Source organism: Neolamprologus multifasciatus, chromosome 20 (assembly GCF_963576455.1).
Source record: "Neolamprologus multifasciatus chromosome 20, fNeoMul1.2, whole genome shotgun sequence".
NCBI lineage: Eukaryota > Metazoa > Chordata > Actinopteri > Cichliformes > Cichlidae > Neolamprologus > Neolamprologus multifasciatus.
In genome coordinates, this window is record NC_140458.1 from 8,662,121 (window position 1) to 8,682,975 (window position 20,855).

General features: G+C 38.9%; 1 protein-coding gene across 2 annotated transcripts; it reads left to right on the forward strand.

The window, feature by feature from the left end:
• Positions 1–90: 90 nt before the first annotated feature.
• Positions 91–20,803, forward strand: rap1aa (RAP1A, member of RAS oncogene family a). 2 transcript variants are annotated; one of them, XM_085146605.1, is made up of 9 exons: positions 91–183; positions 3,146–3,275; positions 5,616–5,703; positions 8,078–8,146; positions 8,273–8,329; positions 8,413–8,553; positions 11,576–11,719; positions 15,643–15,761; positions 20,060–20,803. In XM_085146605.1, the coding sequence occupies exons 3-8, from the start codon at positions 5,647–5,649 to the stop codon at positions 15,730–15,732; spliced, it is 558 nt and encodes a 185-aa protein (XP_085002731.1). In that variant the 5' UTR covers positions 91–183; positions 3,146–3,275; positions 5,616–5,646; the 3' UTR covers positions 15,733–15,761; positions 20,060–20,803. The 2 variants fall into 2 exon arrangements, with proteins under 2 accessions (XP_085002731.1, XP_085002732.1); XM_085146606.1 differs by having other exon boundaries at positions 171–229.
• Positions 20,804–20,855: the final 52 nt, after the last annotated feature.

Here is a 20,855-nt window from a genome sequence, read left to right on the forward strand (position 1 = left end):
CCCACTTCTAGTATGTAACTGGAGCTTGTTTTCAAAGTGAAGAGGTTGTAATTGAACCGTAACCTGGATTACAGTGATTGGCTGATCCTGGTCCAATCAAAACACGACGGTCTCTCTGCCCCCCCCTCCCCCGATCCTTCCGTACATCCACAGCTTCAGTTAGCGCACACATAGCGGAACACGGTGAGTCCCCTCTGCAGCTCTATCTCAAAGTAAAACTGCTATTTTAGTGAGTAATTATTAGGGCCGTGTCTTCATTGTTTTGATCATTAGTCTCTAAGCATTTGTTTGTCTCTGATGAAACACCAGAGTTACTTCTAGTTCCGCCGTAATTAAATAATAGTGCTGGTAAAATAGCTTAGCTTCGAAGCTAACTTAGATTGAGGTGCTAACAAGTAACTAACGAGTTATCGGTGCAAATGTGGTTTGCGGTTCAAGTCCTTTAACATCCGATTATATTTTTAAACATTTATCCTAACATGTTTAGTGGCATGTCTGTTTGCTAACTTGTGCGTAACTAGAGTCGTTAGCATCAGATGAAACAGAAAAAGCTATTTTTAAGAGTTCACTCTTGTGCTAACGGGCTAGCTAACTTATTAGCCCCGGTGTTTGCTAAACATTTCTTTTACCCGTAGCGCAACTTAAAATAGAGTTTGTCAAACTGGAACTAATATTAAACCGTGAACTCGATGGAATTTCTTCCGCGGAACCGACATTACTTAACGCGGCGTTTGTCCCGCACAGCCTCGCCATGTCTTTTCCGGGCTAGGACGTTAGCTAGCTTTCACCGGAATGTGCTAGCAGAATGCTAACATTTGAGTTGACGAAGTGTGACTACTTTTGGGGCATCTTAGACTCCTAGACTTGGCATTCGGCTCACATTTGTTTCTTGTTTAACTGGTGATACTTCTCTCTGTGACTGGTTGTTTTAATACGCTTGACAGTGAAGGTCTGCTGCGCTGAGAAACTAAAAGCCACACCCTTCCTTTCGAAACTAACTACGTTACAAAAGTTATCCCGAAAACAAGTTGTCATTTAATTGTCGAATGGAAGCCTTCTGTTTTAATGTATAAAGTTTTACTTTAAAGACTTCTTCAAAAACACGTTTTATTTATTTAGGGAAGTTAACTTAAGTATTTTTTGTGCTTTTAAGTTAAAATTCCCCCCTCCCTCTGGCTCTGACACATGATACTAGTATCTCTCAGGGTTGGAAACAGGGGTCTAAAAAATATTACTCTGTTTGATTAAATAGTTCGGAACAGCATATTTTACTGTCTGTTTGTTGATCAGCAACAGGTCCTGTAAACAGTGAGTAACTTTGCGTTTGTTATGTAACATGACAGCTGACCTTAGCTTATTTAAATAGCCATAAAGAGTCGTCCATCAAGCTCTCCATGTGACTGCACAAACGCACCACAGTAGAGTTTTACAGTGCTTCTGATCACATTATTTTGGGTGACTGGTGTAATGTTTGCTCTGAATGAAATGGCTTTTTTCCCTATCAGGTGTTAAGAGTTTGTAATAAGTCATATTTAAGTTATTTTTTGTTTGTTTGTTTTAACCGTAATTGAGTGAAAGGTTTCTACTCATTTAATGTTCTCTGTGATTTTTTTATTTATTTGTTTTTTTATTTGTTTTTAAAGAGCTCTAATAGGAACAATCATTTTTCAGTTCTACTAGCTGAAGTTTCCGCAGTGTAAAACAAACGAAGCAGCATTTCATTTATAATGACTGATAGATTGGCTGCCAGATGACAGAAGAGCCCATCTACCCTTCATAATGTACAATGTGTGGCATAGAATGCACAGATGAAAGGGAATAATGCTCCAGGAGTGCATTTCTTAATGAAACTTGTGTCCACCACTGGAAGGGGGAGGGGGGGGAGAGCTTCCTGACTGACAGAGTTAAGTTGAAATTTTGAATTAACGTCTCAGATGTTTGAGTTTAGTGAGTTAAATTTTGACTTATGACTGTCCCGCCCCAAAAAAGTTGGCCGGTAGAATTTGGCCTGTTTGAGTTTCCATAATTTCTTGGTTTCAACATGTCAAATCTTTGCAGGTTGATATACAAGCTATGATATACACTGACTGATTTAGCCAACTGTAATTGGCTCCAGGCCTGTTAGAAGTATCCTCCTCCTTTTTTCTCTCATTTGATGATGATTATGATTCATGAGTATAGCTGCCATATGCGCACATTAACTTCAAAGCATGTGGAAGTCCAGGCGTGAGCTTGTGCTGCGCCCATCCACACTTAGAAACTGTGACAGATTGAATTAGTTAATCTCAGAATAATGAAATTATTTATATAATGCATCAATGAGGAAACTGGATAAAAATTGCCTTGAGTGGGTAGCTATAACCAGTCACCTAAAATAGAATAGCTCTTTATTGTCATTGCACTTGTACAACGAAATTGTGGGTGCTCCACACTAACTGTGTCAAATTAAAATGTAACTAGTAGACAGCAGGAATAAATAGTAAACAGGAGAAATATACAAAAATAAGAGAAAGACACATTGGAGAACAAGTGCAACTTGTTCATTGTCAGTGCCTGAAATCATTGTCCCTCAGCACAAACTTAACTGATGCACTACTTTAGTGCTTAATGGGAGGAGATTCCTAACATTGGTGGGTTGTATCTTTGCTGGTGTAATAGGTTATTATTGCGCATTGGCATTTGTTAAAAGTCAAGCTAGCTGCCTGTTAGTAACTCTTATATAGGACTTTACAACAGTTTAATTATCCACTGCAATGATCAGCTTTGTCTACATTTTGATGCTGGATTGCACAGGCAGCCACATCTCACGCTCAGGATAGTTGTATAATGTCATCTAATTGGCTAAAGGTTGCGCCAGAGCATTTCATGGGCTGACGCCTGTGCTGGCAGTTCTGAAGTTGAATTTCTTTCATTGCAAGAAACACTAAGCAATGCAACCATAATTCAGCACCACTCTTTCCATTAGTGTAATTTTCGACAATGTTTGGTTAGTTTTCTTCTATATCTGTAGTTGGCATTCAAGAAAATTTGTTTGAAAGAAAACAAAGGTTGCTCCCAAAGTTGATGTACAGTTATGTCAAATTGTAATTGTCATTCCTGCTGGATGATAATTGTTCAATTTAGAACTCTTTTTCTGTTTGAACAGTTTGGCGTGGCCTTGCCGGCACCTGAGCAACCCTTGGACCCTTCCTGTTGACATCCCTGTACCTAAGGATCTGCCAGCCCCTCCTCCCCAGATGTAGAGGGAGTTGTAATCTTCAGCAGCCGTGTACACAGTAAGTTGAGCAGTTTTGTTTTTTTCACAGAATGAAAATATGTCCATGCCGTAGTGTCTTCTGAAGTCTGAACATGGTATATCATCTTGTAAGTAGTTAGCTTCTTCTTGCTCAGTTTTGGAAATTATCTCTTTCATTGATGCCAGGACACTAACCTTTTTTACAACATCTGTGAAAACAGCCACACTGAACATTTTATTGAAGAATAATTTAGACCTTTTTAACTCTCAGTGCCTCGGTGTGTGTTTGCCTTTGGACCTGGAAATGGCTAATGTGTCATTTTTAAAAATGGATTTTAAGGGTCTTTGTTCATTTGTTGAATATTTAGTTGTCAGTGCTGCTAGCATTCACAGGCACGTACTCTCATTACCAAAGCCAGCAAAAATTAATGAGTGGGATTAGTGAAGGTGGTCACAGCTCGCATGCTTGATAGGGCCACTGTTTGAACCCAGGCTCATATCTAATCACCGGAAGGCTTAGTTTTCTTATCTGATACCAAGGCTTTGAAGCAAGTTTTGCGACACCTACATAAATTTACATTTTAAACACTGTTTCATTTTCCGCAACCTTCATTTTTATGCATCAACCAATGCATCAGGCACATGCTGGCGTCTCAACGTGCACACCTACCCTCCTCGCCACAATAATGATTTCAGTGCAGTGGTCATGCTCGCTCTGATCTCTTTTTTCTGTTTGTATGGCGTACTCGAGTAGATGAGGGTCATTACAATGGCGCTTTGTAGAGGGCCTCGTGTGCCTGCCTCACACTGTGGGTTTCTGGTGATGCTTCATACGTCGTCATTAGAATTGCAAATGCTGTTCGAGTGTGACAGAGTGGTTTTTGTATTGTTTGGCTCAACATTTGACAAAGGTCCCACAGACCTAGCATAATTAGTAGATTCAAAGAGGCTCTCAAATGAGATTTTAGCCTGCATCACCCCCTCTTTGACATTTATACATCAAATGAACATTACATTTGCATTTCAGAATAACATTTAAAATACGCCTCTCTTTTAATACTACTTTGAAACTTTGTCATTGTTGTTACTGGTTGTTATTTCTGCACTTTCAAGTTAAAATGAAAATTCTTCAATCAGTCAACACTGAAAGCACACAGGAAGTTAGTCAGATCTACTGAAGTTTCCTCTTAAATAATCAAACAGGCAGTAGATGAAAACCCACAGCATTGACGAGTGTGATGATAAAATGAGAGGCAGTAATTTAACTTGGTATAATCTCACTTTACATTCACTGAGGGGTTTCTGGAGAATAGCGGGCAGATTTCAGTTAAAATGCCTCCTTTGACATCTCCTGTCTCCTCTGCCAATATTTTCTAGGTCACGCTTACAGAAATGTGTCAGGCTGATGAAGTTTAATGACGGGTCATTCTCTGTGGTCTTTCTCCTCTGTATTATAATGAGATGAAGTTATTTGTGGCTTACCTGCTGACTGCAGTGTCACTGTCAGAATCTGCCTCACAGTGTGCTTCAGATTAAAGTTTGCATGTTTGTATTGCAGATGTAGTTCTTTCTTGAGTTTTACCTCCAGGAAAAATACTGGTTTGAATTCCTGGAGAGAGTAAGCCCATCTTTTTTCAAATTCTTTTTTTATGTAAAGAGGTGACGCCCGTATCATCATGAAGTCTCTTGATAGTGGGTGGGAAGTCGAGCAAAATTTTTTGGCAGGGGAATGATTAGGTTTCAATCCTCTGAGGTCAACAGTGACTTCTCATTGTTGTGGATACTGACGGGGGTGTTCACACTGACATCAGTGTCTAGTCAGTAGATTCACTATTCGAAATGCATCAGGGCTTATCCTAAGAGCTTATTGCCCTCCAGGCACACTAAAAATGAAGACTCCAGTCAATCTCAGTTGTCAGGACTTCTTTTGCTTCTATTGTCAGGCAGAGGCACTGCTGATAGCACATTTTGGCATCTGTTGTTTCATCAGACACTTTTCATGTCAGCAGGCTTTGGTTTAGATCCAATGCTCTGCCACAGGCAGTTGTTTGGCTCCCAGCACCAGTGTTAGGGTCATTACTTATTACTTGTAGTCTTTTAAAAACCTTACCCGTTTGGCTGGATCTACACACATCATCCACAGCTCTAAAAACTTTGATACAAGTTTTTAACTATTCAGTCAGCGTATATATTATTTTTTTTAACTATTATTATTTTGTTATTTAATTATTTAAAGGCTTCTTTCGGGGGAGATGAGAACATAAAGAAAACTAGTGACAGAAAATGTTTTGCTTATTCAGAATAATCTCATACAGTTCAGTGAAAATAACACATTAATTGTCTGTCTGATATTTAGCATCTGTCGTCTGTATTTTCACAGATTCTTGCGCTGTCCAGTGAAGTTGCCCACCATGCGCGAGTATAAGCTTGTGGTGCTGGGGTCGGGAGGCGTGGGAAAGTCTGCACTGGTGAGTGATGGCTGCTACTAAAGCTTGATAGCCGAGGGTATTTTTTAATGAGTTTATACAAGACTGTAAATGAATCCAATCCTAATTTTAATTACAGTTTTAGCTTCCATTAATCAATAATCGCTAAAATATTTATTATGTGCTCAGTTTCTCTTTAAGCACATCCTTTTCCTTTACTTTTGACACTGAGTAATGGGTCCATTATATTCGTCACATTGGTCATGTTGAGTGCAAATAATGATGTTGCCACAGCTCCACGAGTGATTGCTGCAGTACTCTGGGAGTGTACAATCGTACACATCATTTGCCACGGGACCCATGTTTGATTAGAAAAATTGAGAGACAGCCAAAATGACACCAAAGGGTGGCTCGATTCAGTGGCAGTGACATCACAAGAACAACAAGTGTAAAATGGGCCCCTTAAAGTCCTAAATTACTTCCCATTAGACAGAGGAAGGTTCATATTTATTTATACAGTTTATTATAGTTGGGTTATATAGTAGTTATAAAGCATAGAGCTGAGTTATAATTAAGGTTAAAGGGCATTCATTCTTCTTTTACAGACTTTATAAATCCACTATATTTTCAAAGTCTAGTACTGCTAAATAATTATGATTTTGCTGTTAATTAAAACAAACAAACAAATAAATGTGTGTGTGTGTGTGTGTATAATATTACAACACACACAGTTGCAAAGTTTTTATTTACACATAGCTGAAATTACTGTTTTCTTTTCTCAGTGAGGTTTACAGAGCTGTTGAGCTATTTATCTCAATAACAAGAGGTGTTTTTCATATTTTATAATTATGAGGATACTTTACATATTTAACTACCCCTTAAGTTCTGTTGCTGGTGAATTTATAAAGAAAGCAAGCATGCATATATCCTTAAATGCGAAACTAATTCCTTGAACAGGTCTTACTGTTTTTTTCCTCAGTGTTTTATCATAGACTGTTACAGGAGCGGATGATCGCTTTAAGCATATCCAAAGTTTCAAGTAGTGAGGTGTGTGTGCGTAGACGTAATCCCTGTGATCCAAAAGCTCTTTTTCCTCCCACTCTTGAATCCGTAACAATGAAAGCACAGAAGTTTCAGCCACCTGCTGTTCTGACTTTCCGTCTTACGAGGGGCAGCCAATAACGGTCAAGCCAGAGCTAAAATGACAAGGTTCTGCGCACCGAGGCAGAGGAAATATAAATAAGAATTACTTTGAACAGTAAGTCCTGTAAAGCCTTTTTTTGTAGAGTCCAAGGATTAAGCACAACCGGTCACCTGTAAAAACTCAAAATCATCCTGAGATAAAATCCTGTAAAGCAGAAAAAAACCCTGAACATTAAGAGCTTTATAAGGTAGGATTTACTGTACATCTGTTGTTAGATTGAAAGTCTGACAGAGGAACAGCAGTCGATCTGTTACATCACTCAGCAGAAATCTTAAACTTTTCCTTGTATGATTTCCGGCTATAAAAAGTAAAAGATCACACATTGACATTTTTTTCGCCCAAGAATGCCCATTGTTTAAACAAATATTTTGAAACAGCAGGATTTAATTTACTCAGACATACCAGATGACCAGAAATAACAGGGAAATGCGAAGATATCTCAGTAAGGTGACAGACCAGTGGTGTGTCATTCACACAGGCTTATTTCAAGCCACAAGAGACCCTGAAAATGTATATTATACCTTTATGAAAATGGTTATAAAAGCAGTTATTAATTGAAAGCAGGGAGTTAATTTTACGTTTGGTACTCCCTAAAACTGCTTTCGGGAGCGATCAAACGTCCATCTGTGCAAGAAAATCTCTCACCTCTTAACAAATTGGCATCCTGCTTTCAATGAAAATATCTACATAGGACTGTAGATCAATTCAAACTTTTAAGAATATAAAAAACGTGAGCTACAATTATGTCTTATTATTTAAGGACTTGAAGTTGGATTAAATGTTTTTGTCAGATTGTCTTTGTAATAAGCTTGTTATGGCCCCATCCATAAAACATTAAGGCTCAGCTGTGGCTAAGCATACAAAGAGAGTGCCACGCCCGAGATTTATTAGACTAAGTTCTTTTATTTAAACAAGAAATGAAATAAAGGCCTGAAGTACTGGCTAAAAGAGGGGGGGGCCTTGTACCATCATCCCTAAAGTAATAAAAATAAAGTAAACCCTGACAAATTAAAGCAAGGATCTTGGAATGCTGAAGACTGGCTTGTTCTGGGCCAGCTTCCTTTAAATAATAGCAGAAGAATCCATTAACATCTGCCCAACACACCTAGAAAATAAAGGAGGAGGTGAGAAGAAGGAGAAAAAGAGGAGTGTAGTAGTTTCGGATTGGTAATGATGTCCTGTGTTTTTTCCCTTTTCTTTTTTTCATTACAGACAGTCCAATTTGTGCAAGGCATTTTTGTGGAGAAGTATGACCCCACAATAGAAGACTCCTACAGAAAGGTATGACCTAACCTGCACACACATTCATTGCTTCACATGACTTTGTAAACATTTTCATTTTAACATTTTAAAACAAGTCTCGTAAAAATGCACCTTTTTTGTTGTTGTTGTTGTTTTTTTTAACAGCAAGTCGAGGTTGATGGGCAGCAATGTATGCTTGAAATCCTGGACACAGCTGGAACTGTAAGTCAAACATGAGCAGGATGCAGGGGTGTTTCGAGGAAATTGTGGACCGGCCGCTGATGTCGTCTGTTATCGTTCTTTAGGAACAGTTCACGGCCATGAGGGACCTGTACATGAAGAATGGCCAGGGCTTTGCTTTGGTGTACTCCATTACAGCGCAGTCAACATTTAACGACCTGCAGGACCTCCGGGAGCAGATCCTGCGAGTAAAGGACACAGAGGATGTGAGTTTAACACACTTTCACACTTGTTTTGATTATAAAGCGCTCTCATGTGAGAGGTCCCCATTAAAAATGTTTGTCCTCATTGTTCAATGAAAATTCCCAAACAAAACCTCGTAATTTTTTTCTTTAATTATTTGATACATCACAAGCAAAAAGGTTTTTAACTTTAAGGGTTCATAACTTTCTAGAACCCAAGCATCTCTTCTTTCCAATAAGTTTTTTTTTTATAGAGGCCAAGAAAAGCAACAAACCTTTAATGTCTACTTCAGCAATGACACGAATGATTAATTAACAGAAAAAGAAAGGGATCTACCAATTAATTGGTCAAACTTGATTACAGCTGACAAGGCAAAAAAAAAAAGAATTACTTATAAAAGTAAACCCTGTCCAAACAAATACTGAGCATGAATTTTTGGAGTTCATTAGTCAAATCATGTTTCAAATGTTGGTGAATGTTGATTCGCTTTATGCTGCAGATAACATGGCAGACATACAAACTGTGGTTTGCAGAGTTTGGTCGGCCAGAGCTACGTTCTCTTCTATGCTGGCGTCCACATACCAATGCAGAATGTGATTACACCTGTATTTTGGTTGTTTGGTTATATTCCAGTTTATTCAGAGACAGCCGACATGCAGCCACTTACCTCTTTTTATGTCACCGTACTGCAGAACAGCACCGGTTACCACAACTATCAGCTGTTTACTCTAACCCTCATTTCAACCAAGAACTTTCTTACTGTGAAGTGACAGCACTAACCACTCCAACACTGTGCAGCCTAGTAGCACAGTGTTGGAAATGAGTTAATGAGTTTCACACATTTGAATTGGCTAGTAGAAACACCATCAGTACACCTGTCCAATCAGTTTGCTTAGCGTACGTTTTTTACTGCTCCCTGTGCCCGTGTGAGCTCTCTTTGGATTCTCTGGTTTCTTCTTTTGTGCTTGTTAATGGTTAATTGGCATTTATATGTGTGTGTGAATGCAAGTGTGAATGGCTGTCACTCTGTAGTGGGGACCCAGTATATGTGCCACTGCTGACATCATCGCATCGCTGCATCCATTAATGCCCACCATTAAGGCCCACTGTAGTATTCTCCTGAAGGATTGCCACTCGGACCGTACCTCCACATCAGTCCTGATGTAGGAGAAGGAGAAGTGAAAACTGAAAGCACCCCCCCCCCCCCCCCAAGAAAAAACAAAACAAAAACACAAACACTTTCTGCAAAGTCCTGTTTTCCAAACTGTTGCGACATTTTCCTCTGTATAATATGTGAATCTCTGAGCTTTTGTACTGGTATAGCATTAAAATGGTGGTAAAAAGTGACATGATCATACACTGGTGTTTTCAACCCTTCGGCACAAGATGCCAGGTTAAAAAAAAATCCAGCCTATAAAATGTTAACACTTTTTACTGTCAGTTGCTCACCTGATATCTGCCCACTCTGTTCACTAATTACAGTAATTAATGCCCTCACTTTCTCTTTCTTTCCTCACACTGGCAGCAGTGTGTCTGAAGTCTATAGCAGCAAGAGTTGTAACTAGGCATACATTAAGAAGCTCTTATAGCTTTTGCAGATACAGCATGCACTATTGCAGGAGTGTGATTGCTCTGTTAAATTCTCTGTTAAAATTTACAGTATTCATTCATATCCCTAAAATGTTCAACACTAAAGTGATACGAAGTTAAAGTTTGTATCATATAAATGTATATATATGTATATATTTATCACGTTTTTTTTAAAGTGGAAAACGGAAGTTAAATACTGAGTAAACAAAAAAATATAACCACTGACCATGAGCCAGACTGTTGCAGATATTACTGTTGGCCCAAAATGTCATAATGCTTTAACAAAAGTAATTGGAGCTAAATTTACTCTTGATTCCTTTTCTATTATTCGCATAAAAATGCTGCTTTGAAAACAAGCAGTAGCATCCTTTGGGGTTTGAAATAGTTTATTTGGCTTAAAATGCTGGTGCATTTCTTTGACCCACAGACAGACTCCTTTTTAAACAACTTTATCATGTTTATTTATTTATATATATTTATTATATTATAAACCTTTTATTATGTTTGTCTTGAACAAACAAACGAGTAGCAAGCACTGGATAGATCATTGACCAGCCCTTTCTACAGACATCATTGGTGCACATCTGCAGAGGGAGCAAAAATAAATCCATATATGTGTCTATCTAGGACATAAATACAAGTCTCACCAAAAAATAGAAACAAGTGTAAAAGATCCTTTTTTTTAGTTTGGTTGGTTGGTTTTTTGGAAGGAACACCTGATGTCTGTTTTCACCGACCAGTGATGATATGTTGGCAGAGTATAATAAACATCTGAATGCTGTAATTCTCTGAGGCTCCTCCTCAGTCTGCAGAGGGAAAACTGGCAGCGTCTCACTGTATAATCTGCCCTTGTCACCTCTCCTTCATTAAAGTCAGCACCGTGGGAGAAGAGGGCAGAGCACAGGGGGGCAGGAACTTTGTGACGGGGTGGAAATGTCAGAGCTGCTGTTGGTTGCGATCTGCTGCCTTCTCCTCTCTCTAAATCAAGAGAGATGGAGCATGCTGAGTGTGTGCGCTCTTTATTTATTCATAGCAGGTTGCTCAGCTGGTCTGTTTGTCTTGGTTAAGGTCTCTTTTTGCTGCAACCTTCTGCTCCTCAGTATGCACATAAGCTTTCTAACCACTGTTTAGTCTTGTGATGAAATCTTTCAAACATGAATTTGGTCAACATTTTTGAGCATTTCTAATATATTCAAATATTTGTTGTCTTGTTTTCCATAATCATTGGGAGCCACCATTGTAATTAATAATGATGATAATGATCGTGTGGATAGTTTTAATTAAAATCCACCCTCTGATCAGATTCCTGAAACTTGTGATAAACATGAAGAAGAAGGCATTTTTATGTATGTTTCTTTCATTGTTTTTGTGTCATTTTACATCTGCACAAAAATAAAACTAAAGTTCCTCATTATTTTGTTTTTTGAACATGTCACATGTCCACTAATCCATCAGGTTCCCATGATCCTGGTGGGAAACAAGTGTGACCTGGAGGATGAGCGTGTGGTCGGGAAGGAGCAGGGTCAGAACCTGGCCCGTCAGTGGAACAACTGTGCCTTTTTAGAGACTTCAGCTAAATCAAAGATCAACGTTAATGAGGTAAGTGCTAATACCACACGCTGCACGTATGGTCTCTCTTCATTATGCTTCTGCACCAGTGACTGCATGCCTTCATACGCCAATTATGTCAAAATGTCACAACTGTCTGATAGGACTGTAGCGATGACCTTTGACGTTTATGAAATGTCATATCTTAAAATTCACCATGCGATTATAACTGTAAAAAAAAAAAAAAAAAAAAATTCCCTACATAATTATCATGGCCAAAATAAATGATAAATACAAAATTACAGTATAGAGGCAGGAGGTGGTTCACTGAATTAATTCATAAATAATAACATAAACTTTCTGACAATAAATAACTGAGCAGTAATCAGCTGCTTTCCCAGTAAGTTTCTCGTCCTGGACTTGAGCTCCACCATCTTGAACTTTTCCCTACAACATTCTATAAAAGAAGTCCACGGGAAGTGATTTGCTTGTTATGTACCGCTTTGTTGCTGACAGTCAGTCACTGTGGACATTCAAGTCTCAGGTTGCCTAGGTAACCCTCAGATGTATGTCTTGCCTTCTCGTTTGTCAGTCAAAGGTATCCTTCACTCTAATTTGTCGTTGCATCAATCGTGTGCCTTTTAAGTTAATAAAGTTGAGCTCCGTGACCGCTCACTCGGTGTCATCACTTAGTGGTTATTTCACCCTGATTTTAAGTGCTCTTTAAGTGTTTGCCACATTGCTGCTAGTTGCTTCCTGTGTGGATGCCTCTTTATGTCTAGAGTAGCAGCACCTGTTCTCTTCTTCCTGCGTAGAACAACCCCTTTAGTTTGCAGATCTTCAGCGCAGAAGGATGACAACTGACAAGTTTCAGTTTGGATTCCAAGATATAGATTTGAAGAATGTCCAGCCACTATATGAGGGATTCAGGACAGCAGCACCCTCATCACCCAGCAATTAAGAAACAGTTAAAAAAAAATAAAAACAGTACTGGAGCTAGCTGGCTAACAGTGAATGAACTGTCACAAATAAAACATCCATTAAATACCTTTTATCTATCACTCTCACAGTCAGGTGGACGAACGAGGAAATCTGGCATTTAGTATCCTGAGCCACAGCTGTCCAAAACTGGTCGACAGCCTTCAGTCATTAAATCGTATTTTATCTTATATGACTTTGAAATTCGAGGCACTTTGACATTGTGTTGTGTAGGGCTGCCACGATTAGTCAACTAGTCACGATTACGTCTACTATGAAAATCTAGTCGAGCCGTTGTTCCCAAAAGACGCAGGGATAAGTAGTAGGATTTAAGAGTGTAATAACGGACTGAAACAGAAGATGGCAGCACTGCATGTACAAGGATGCCAGCTGCCGTTAAACCCCAAAGAAGAAGAAGCAGTGTCCGGTATTGTAGCTATGTCCAAATTCAGGAACCACATCCTCCTCCTGTGCCCGCATTTGTAGGCCGATTACGTTACAGCGACACGACGAAGACTGTCCAAATTCGAAGACTTTGACAAATGCGCCCTTCATTTCCCCGGCCTGCTCAGTTTCCAACAATGGCGACAGCTAGTTAGTTTTAAAATTACTCTTATTATTCTTTCTGGGTTACAAAATAAATGTTTAACATATTTTCAGGCGAGAATGTAGCTGTGTAAACCTCAAATCTGCTCAGTTTATCAAACACCACATTATCAAGACAAGCGCTCCGACGTTTTCGGAGACGTCTGTTACCCACCAGCTCGATAGCTAGCTGGGGTTCAAGGCTCACTAGAGCCGGTGAGAACACCGGACTCCCGGCAAATCGTTTTCAAACCCACCGCCGTCTTTCGCTACTCAGGTTAAACATGATATATAAGTCACTTAGATAACTTGGCTTTTTTCAGTATTTTATTTGTTCCTGAGTAAATCGGTTTGGCTGAGATTAAAGTTACAGTTTTTACACAGCTGAATAAACGTCAGGCAGACAGCTGATTACCAGAAGTGTGAGATGCTGGAGAATATACTCCAGTGTCCTGTTATATTTTAGATAGCATTTTAGATAGCAAGGAGCAGACGGCTGAGTTTATTAAACTTCACCGAAACAATCTGCAAATTTCATTCAAATTTAATAAACTATCATCTTGTCTTTATTTTTTAGTTAGCACATACCTTAAACACTTAAAGCTGTAAGCTAATGATAGTTGTATAAGAGCAGATGCATGCTGGTGCAATAAGCTGTACGTTTTACGTCCAATGGATGCATGATCTGATTAGTCGACTAATCGCAAAAATAATTGGTGACTAGTCGACTATCAAAATAATCGTCTGTGGCAGCCCTAGTGTTGTGCACAGCTCAAATGACCTTGCCCAGTAGGTAAACATTAACAGTGCCATCACCAACAGCTTTCCTTCCTCACAGGTTAACGTCAACAGAATGTGGTGATACTTCGCTCCAGTCAAGCGGTTACATGCACGTTTACTCGGGCATAGCCAAAGCACTGCAGAACTGTGCTGGTTCACACGGTTGTCATCTATCTTTACTTTCTGCTTTGCTCGTTTACAACTTCCCATCACAAATAGGGAGATTGATAGGGGGTATTTTAAGCTACCCGATGTTGAACATTGATAAAATATGAATAGTTGGTTCAGCAGGCTAGTATTTCTGTTGTTCACCTGCAAAGGCAGCAAGGAAGGTTTAGCCCTTAAACAGGAAAAATAAGCAGACATTTACCAACTGAAGGTAAAAATCTTCATGCTCTTCAAGCTGTTTTATATCTGTATTACAGTAAAATAATTACATATGCGAGCCAGCTGAACAGTTGCAACTTGGTGGGGACAGATTGCATAGTCAGGTGGCCACTCTTGACTTCACTAGTAAAGTCTGTCTTGGAAACACTGCAATAAATGTAAACACTATTACCAAAACTTAACAACACAACATTAAAATATCCTGAAAGACTTTACAGTTCATTTTATTTAAGTATGCAAATGGGGGAATATACTCGACTAAACCAGCATTATAAATGATATACTGAGACAAATTGTAGAGAAGTTAAAATGGAGCACCAGACCTCAGTGACTCAGCCAGGCCAGCCAAAAAGGGTACACACACCTGACAGATGAGGCACAGGTTAGTGGAGTAGCTAGCTTTAAACAGTTAACTAAAGGAGCAAATTAACTGCAGGAAAAGTGGAAAACAAATCTGAAATTAAAATTGACAGTTCACCAGTCTTCAGTCCTTTGTTCACCAGTGCAATACCAGCATAACCTGCACCTGTCTGCGTGACTGTTTCTGTTGTTGCAGCTGCTTCTCTCACTTCCCACAACAAACTCAGCAAGTCAGAGTAATAGTCATCCTCATCTTACTTTAGTCAGCCATTAAGTGTGTCAGTCAGCTCAGTGGGGGGCTCAAATCTGCTGTGGTTGTAGTGGCAGGTGGTGTCTTCACATCCTAAACCCAACACTTACCTGCAGTTCTACATGAATAAAACATGAATAATATGTTTACCAGACTTATTTCTTTGGAAGCATGAGAGGGAATCCATGTTTAAATGTCTGGTTGACTAGTTGCACTCCTCGCTGTAACAATAGAGTAAAACTGGGCTTAAAAAAATGTAAATATTAAGTTTTAGCTGATCAGCTGCAGATTTACACTAACACACCTGAGAGTTTCCCATAAATGCACACAACCTTCTTATGATATTCTTAAAAGCATTCAGTGTTAACTTAGTGACTTTGTGTTTCTAGTTATCTTTTAAAAATACATTTCTAATTGCATGATTTTAATTTTAAAGACAGAAGCTGCTTGACCGCTAGACCAGCAAATGAAACAAGAGAAACTGTGTTCGCTGTCCACCATTTCATGCATTTTAGTGTTGTGTGTCAACAGGAATTAGTACTGATAACATCATTCCTGAGCTGTAGCTCTCTCCGTACATCCCATAATATACTGAAGCAAAGTGCTGAAACACATCAAATCTTCTCTGTTGTAGATTTTCTATGATCTGGTGCGACAGATCAACAGAAAAACGCCGATGGAAAAGAAGAAGACAAAAAAGAAGTCAAGTTGCACACTGCTCTAAATTGCCATCCCACGATAGCTCCAGGCCAGGTGAGTGGGTGTAAAAGCAAAATTTATTCCAGACATTTGCAAGGCTCCAGCTGTGCTCCGAGCTCTGGGTTATCACAGAACATTTAGAAACCTACAGCAATAATTATTATGATGATTTTTTTTTTTTGGGACGGGGGGATTGGTGTGATGCAAATAACAAGATCTCTGTAGGTTTAATAGTGAATGTTTCATGTGGACTTTAATTAACCAGAGGCCTCTCAAGTCCTCTTTTTGTGTCTTCTGTTACACCATCCTCCATTTTAATTGGATCAAAGAGGGTTTACAGTGTGCTTATATGAATTTTGGCGAATGTGGTGGCTCCACCTGCTGCTGCAGCAGTGCAACTGTAATGAAATCTAATTATAGAGAGCAGTGTTGGAGATTCTCTGGCCTTTTTGTTCCTACAACAAATTCACAGAAATTACCAGCTGTTTTTTTCCTTAATTACACCACTGTGTTATTGTCTGATGTTTGTTTGTCAATATAAATCTTTGGTTTACAGTCTCCTTGCTTTGATATATAAAAAAAAAAAAATCTGCCTCTGGAGACTTGAGGTTTGGTTGAGATGCTGTGGACATTGTTTTGGTCTAGCTTCTTAAATGACGCCTGTTGTGTTGCAAACACTGAATATAATCTTCATGTCAGTAAAAACAGATATCGTGCTCCCTTTTTTTCCATGTTTTAAACCACTCTGCAGGTAATGACTATAAAAATGGTGAGAGTTCCTGTATATACTGGTCATCAAGCAAAACAAGGCATTTCCACTGTAATGAATAGGGAGCAAACTGGACTCCTGGAAGTCTCATCAGTTCTGCTACTTTCTCTCCCGTCTTGCAACAGCTTTTACAGTGTGCTGATAATATTCACCAAAAGCACTCCTCCCAAACTGAACCCAAACTGTCCTTTTGGTGCAACACTTCGACATTTCAAATGTACCATTGTTGTTTACCTCCTAGTTTCCTGACAGCGATCATCTTATCATAGACATACATCACACATGCTCAAGCTGGCGCAACTCAGGCAGCTAAGGCCTCAGAGACACATTGGGAATGATGTTTATTGCACAATAGGACTGTAGATTTTCTCCTTATCACACTGGAAGTGATTCAGATAGTGACTCAAAAGTTTGAGTCTTTCTTTTTCCCTACTACTATGATTTGCTTCTGAGGCAGTTATGACTTGTCCACACTTGTACTTGCCGTTCAGGAAATGTTTGTGAGTTAAGCATGCGACACTCTGAGTCAAATCAAGGTATGCTTTAGCCACTACATGCTGTTAATTCCCAGCTTCCTCACTGGGCTAAAATCCCAAAAGACAGTCTCTGAAGTGTGGCTCACAAACTCATGAACTAGGGAAATGATGTCATAATCCTCCCTGCTTGATGGATCTTTGTGAATGCAGAAAAACAGTTTATACTGTGATTGTTTTGTCTTACAAAGCAGCAAATATGAAGCATAACGAAGTTGACATTTTTATGTTTCATATGACATTTTTGGGAAGCTGCAACAAAAACATAAACTGGGATAAGCAGCACTCTGACATTTTGGTGCCACAGTAAATCTCTTTGTAAACTGGAAACAAAGGTTCACCAAGAGGACAGATGGTTTCTAGAGAGGTGGAGGCTGAACATTTATGAGTTGTTTCAAAGCGTCTCGCCTCAGCAGAAGAAAGTCAATATTTTGTATGGTTTCAATATAGCTGCTTCACTTCGCTGATTCAGAGCAGCTGAAAAGTAAAAGTTTTCACTGCAACAAGAACATCCCTTATATGGACTGACTCCAAGTGCCAGTGACTATTGGACAGCTGAATTATGCTTTTATAGGAAAGTGATTTCATGAGTTAAATACACAAGGAGTTAGAGAATTAAGTAAAATGACAAGTACAAAAGGGGGGGGACGACGACAAAAAAACATTAAATATATTATTAACTTCTGATTTTTATACACAAGAGTGAAAACTAAACTCACATGAAAACAGGTGAAAACTCAGCCAATGTCAGGTGTCAAAAAACGGGCAGAGTACCGAAGAACTGATGCTCCCAAAGTTTGAATCGCTGACATGAGTGCAGATGGGATGGCGTTCTAAAGGAAACGTGCTACAGCTCAAATGAAACATGAACAGCTGCAGCAGTGAGAGCGCTTTGGTGAAAAGTCTAGCCTAATTTTCCCATCGGTTTTTGGATTCTGAAAAGGTAGAAGGGGAAAAACTGAACAGCCTATCCAGTTGGCTCCATGTGAGGTCTCTATCCTGCAACAGCTGAAAATTAAGCAAGTGAACATCTTGTGCCCTTGTGGATTCGCTGATTTGATGGTTTTCATTTTATAGTTTATATTTTAGAAAAGCAAAGGAAACACACTTATATATATGTACGTACGTGTGTGTGTGTCTATATGTAGTAGCTATTTAGGTGTTTACATCCATGTTAACTGCCACAGTTGAGGTTCAGCAGAATTAAGAGGATAACGTGTTGGCAAAATTAACATTCGGTTTATAAACTGCATGTTTTTACAGTTTAAAATGAAAAAGAATAGTAACAATCCTCCTACTGTTAGTAGTCACCACAGTGGGTCATCAGCCTCCATCCAGGGCTTGACCAATTTGGTGTGGAATTATTTTGATCTGCATATTTGATTCCAGGGCTCGCAAAATCGCTAGCCCGACGTCCCGGGGCTAGCGATTTTTCCAGTCGGGCTACCAAAATCTAACTCAGCCCTGCCCGTCGGGCTATCATAGGAAGGAAAATATATGTCTATGCTTTTGCATTCTTTCGCCAATGTAGCTGAGTAATTATGTCATTGGCATCGATGAGCCACTGTCAATATGTGACATATTGAAATCGCGTTTGAATTTGCGCTTGTTTTTTTTTTGCTTTCACTTTCATTTTGCCATCGTGCGAACGGTGTGTAGAGAGCAGCAGCACTGATTGGTAAGTGACGATTAATTGCGCACCAATTCCTCTGACTTTGTCTTATCACCCATTAGCTTACTATTCAAACATGACAAGTGAAATCTCTTGCAGCAAGCTTAAACATGTGAGAGGTTGAGTGCGCAAAGAATCGCTGACCATTATGTAAGTACGTGTGTAAAAGCAGCAGGATTTACGCTGGTATTTTAGTTCTGCTGAGCCAAATAAGACAGGTCAGGGTGAAGAAGGGGCAGCCAAAGAAAAGCTTACCACAAAACGGAAAAGTTATGACAAATCAGACTATGAGGCAAAAAGAAAGCGCAGCTTTTTTGGTTTCATGGACAAAATAATTTCTGTGGCTGGAATATGATGAGCTAAATAACATGATGTTCTGACAGGTGTGTTGTGAGTTTCATTTGATTTCTGAGTCGACAAGCGCCTTTGTTACTGGGACCAGTAATTTTAAGAAAGACCCCGTCAGAACCCATGAGAAATGCAAGAAATGCATTATTGCCCAGTCTGCAGTATCTTTCCCAGAACAAACAGCAATTGCAAAAAACATACTAAAAATAAACCAAGCACAACAAGAACTCCTGAAAAATCTGTTTAGAACAGCGTGCTATGTTGCAAAGAGTGAACTACCATTGGCAAAATTTAGCAGTCTTTGCAAACTTCAAAAAGCAAATGGCCTAGATCTTGGTTCCACTTGCCTCTTACCCGTGACTTCAGTGGAAATTTCAGATTCAGGATCTGACACAGACTGATTCATGTTCTACACAGTTCTTATAAGTTCATAGAAATTTCTGTTCAATTTGAACCAAGTATTTGAGTTGATGATTGTAATTTTTATACAGTTGTTGTAATTTTTATTTTAACATTTTTTTTGATTAATTTTTGTTTCCATTACAATATTATACTTTAATGTATAATATTGTAATGGAAACAAAACATTAAAAAAATTGCTTTATTTTTTATTCGGGCTACTTAAATTTATTTTGGGCTACCAAAAACTGAAGAATGCCTGCCCAAAGGGCTACCAGAGATTTTGAAATTTTGCGAGCCTTGGATTCAGTATTTATTTCACATCAGTGCAGCCCTCCCCATTTATCCAGGACTCTCACTGGAACAAGGAATAAAGGCTTGCAGCCCACCTTGTAGCTGGCTAGCTTCACAACTTATAAGAATTCAAGTCTTAAAAAATAACCCTGGTTGTTCATTTCCATCTTGATAATCATACAGGTTTTTCAAAGCCACAGGGAACTACTGAAGGTGGGCAAATGTCCTGCAGTGTCGAGACACCGTCTTGACTTTTTAAAATGTTTCAGGAACAAGTTGTGTCCACGTCGTTTACATTGAATCTTCTGACTTTATTCTTTCTTTTTCTTGCTTTCAGAAACTTGTAATGATTAACTGTTTCCCAGTGGATCGTGCCAGCATTCCAAGTCCTCTCCGAAGCATTTTGAAAAAGGCTGACAGAGAAATTTCACCACTCGCAAAATGGCAGGAGACGGCACATACTCTCAAGAAACTCTTTCTTTCTGCTCTTTAATGGCAAAGATATCCACCTCTTCTTTTTTTTACTGTCAGCCTGATGACAACTGTTTTGTTTTTGTCCTCTTCTCCAAGTTGTCTTTCTTTTTGGAAATATCAATATAAAAGAGGAGACCTTGGATTTATATCCATCTATGGGAACTAAAATGTTTTATTAAAAGTAACATCAGATATTTGACACATTGTGACAATGCGTTCGCAAAAGTATCCATGTGAAATGTTGGTCTTCTTGTACATTTCTGCACTAACAGTGTCAATGAAGATGCATCATTGTCCATAAATTACTCGCTCCTACTTACAAGGATGTGTATTGATGAAATAACATCTTTCCTAAGTGACTTTGTTTTATATCGAGAGCTGCAAGCCTTCCATATTTCCCATAATATATTCTACTTCCATTTTTGCATAATAAAGCTAAGGAAATTAGTATTTTATAGACTGATGGGGGAAATGGTGCGTTCTGATTTGTGTCTTGAGGCTGAAAATATATTGTACTAAACCAACTCTAATATCGCTTCTTGTGTTACCCTGTCACAGATGATTTTCCAGCTTTTATGAATGATTAAATTTTAGTACATTTTCATTAGTTTTGGTCTTGGTTTTTGTCCTTTTAGCATGTTTTTGGTGTTTAACAAAAA

What these genes read in the sequence shown, in the direction of transcription:
- rap1aa (XM_085146605.1), top strand. Translation starts at nt 5,647, where the DNA reads ATGCGCGAGTATAAGCTTGTGGTGCTGGGGTCGGGAGGCGTGGGAAAG. An exon ending in TCCTGGACACAGCTGGAACT is followed by an intron (nt 8,330 to 8,412) that starts GTAAGTCAAACA and finishes ATCGTTCTTTAG; the next exon opens with GAACAGTTCACGGCCATGAG. An exon ending in CAAAGATCAACGTTAATGAG is followed by an intron (nt 11,720 to 15,642) that starts GTAAGTGCTAAT and finishes TCTCTGTTGTAG; the next exon opens with ATTTTCTATGATCTGGTGCG.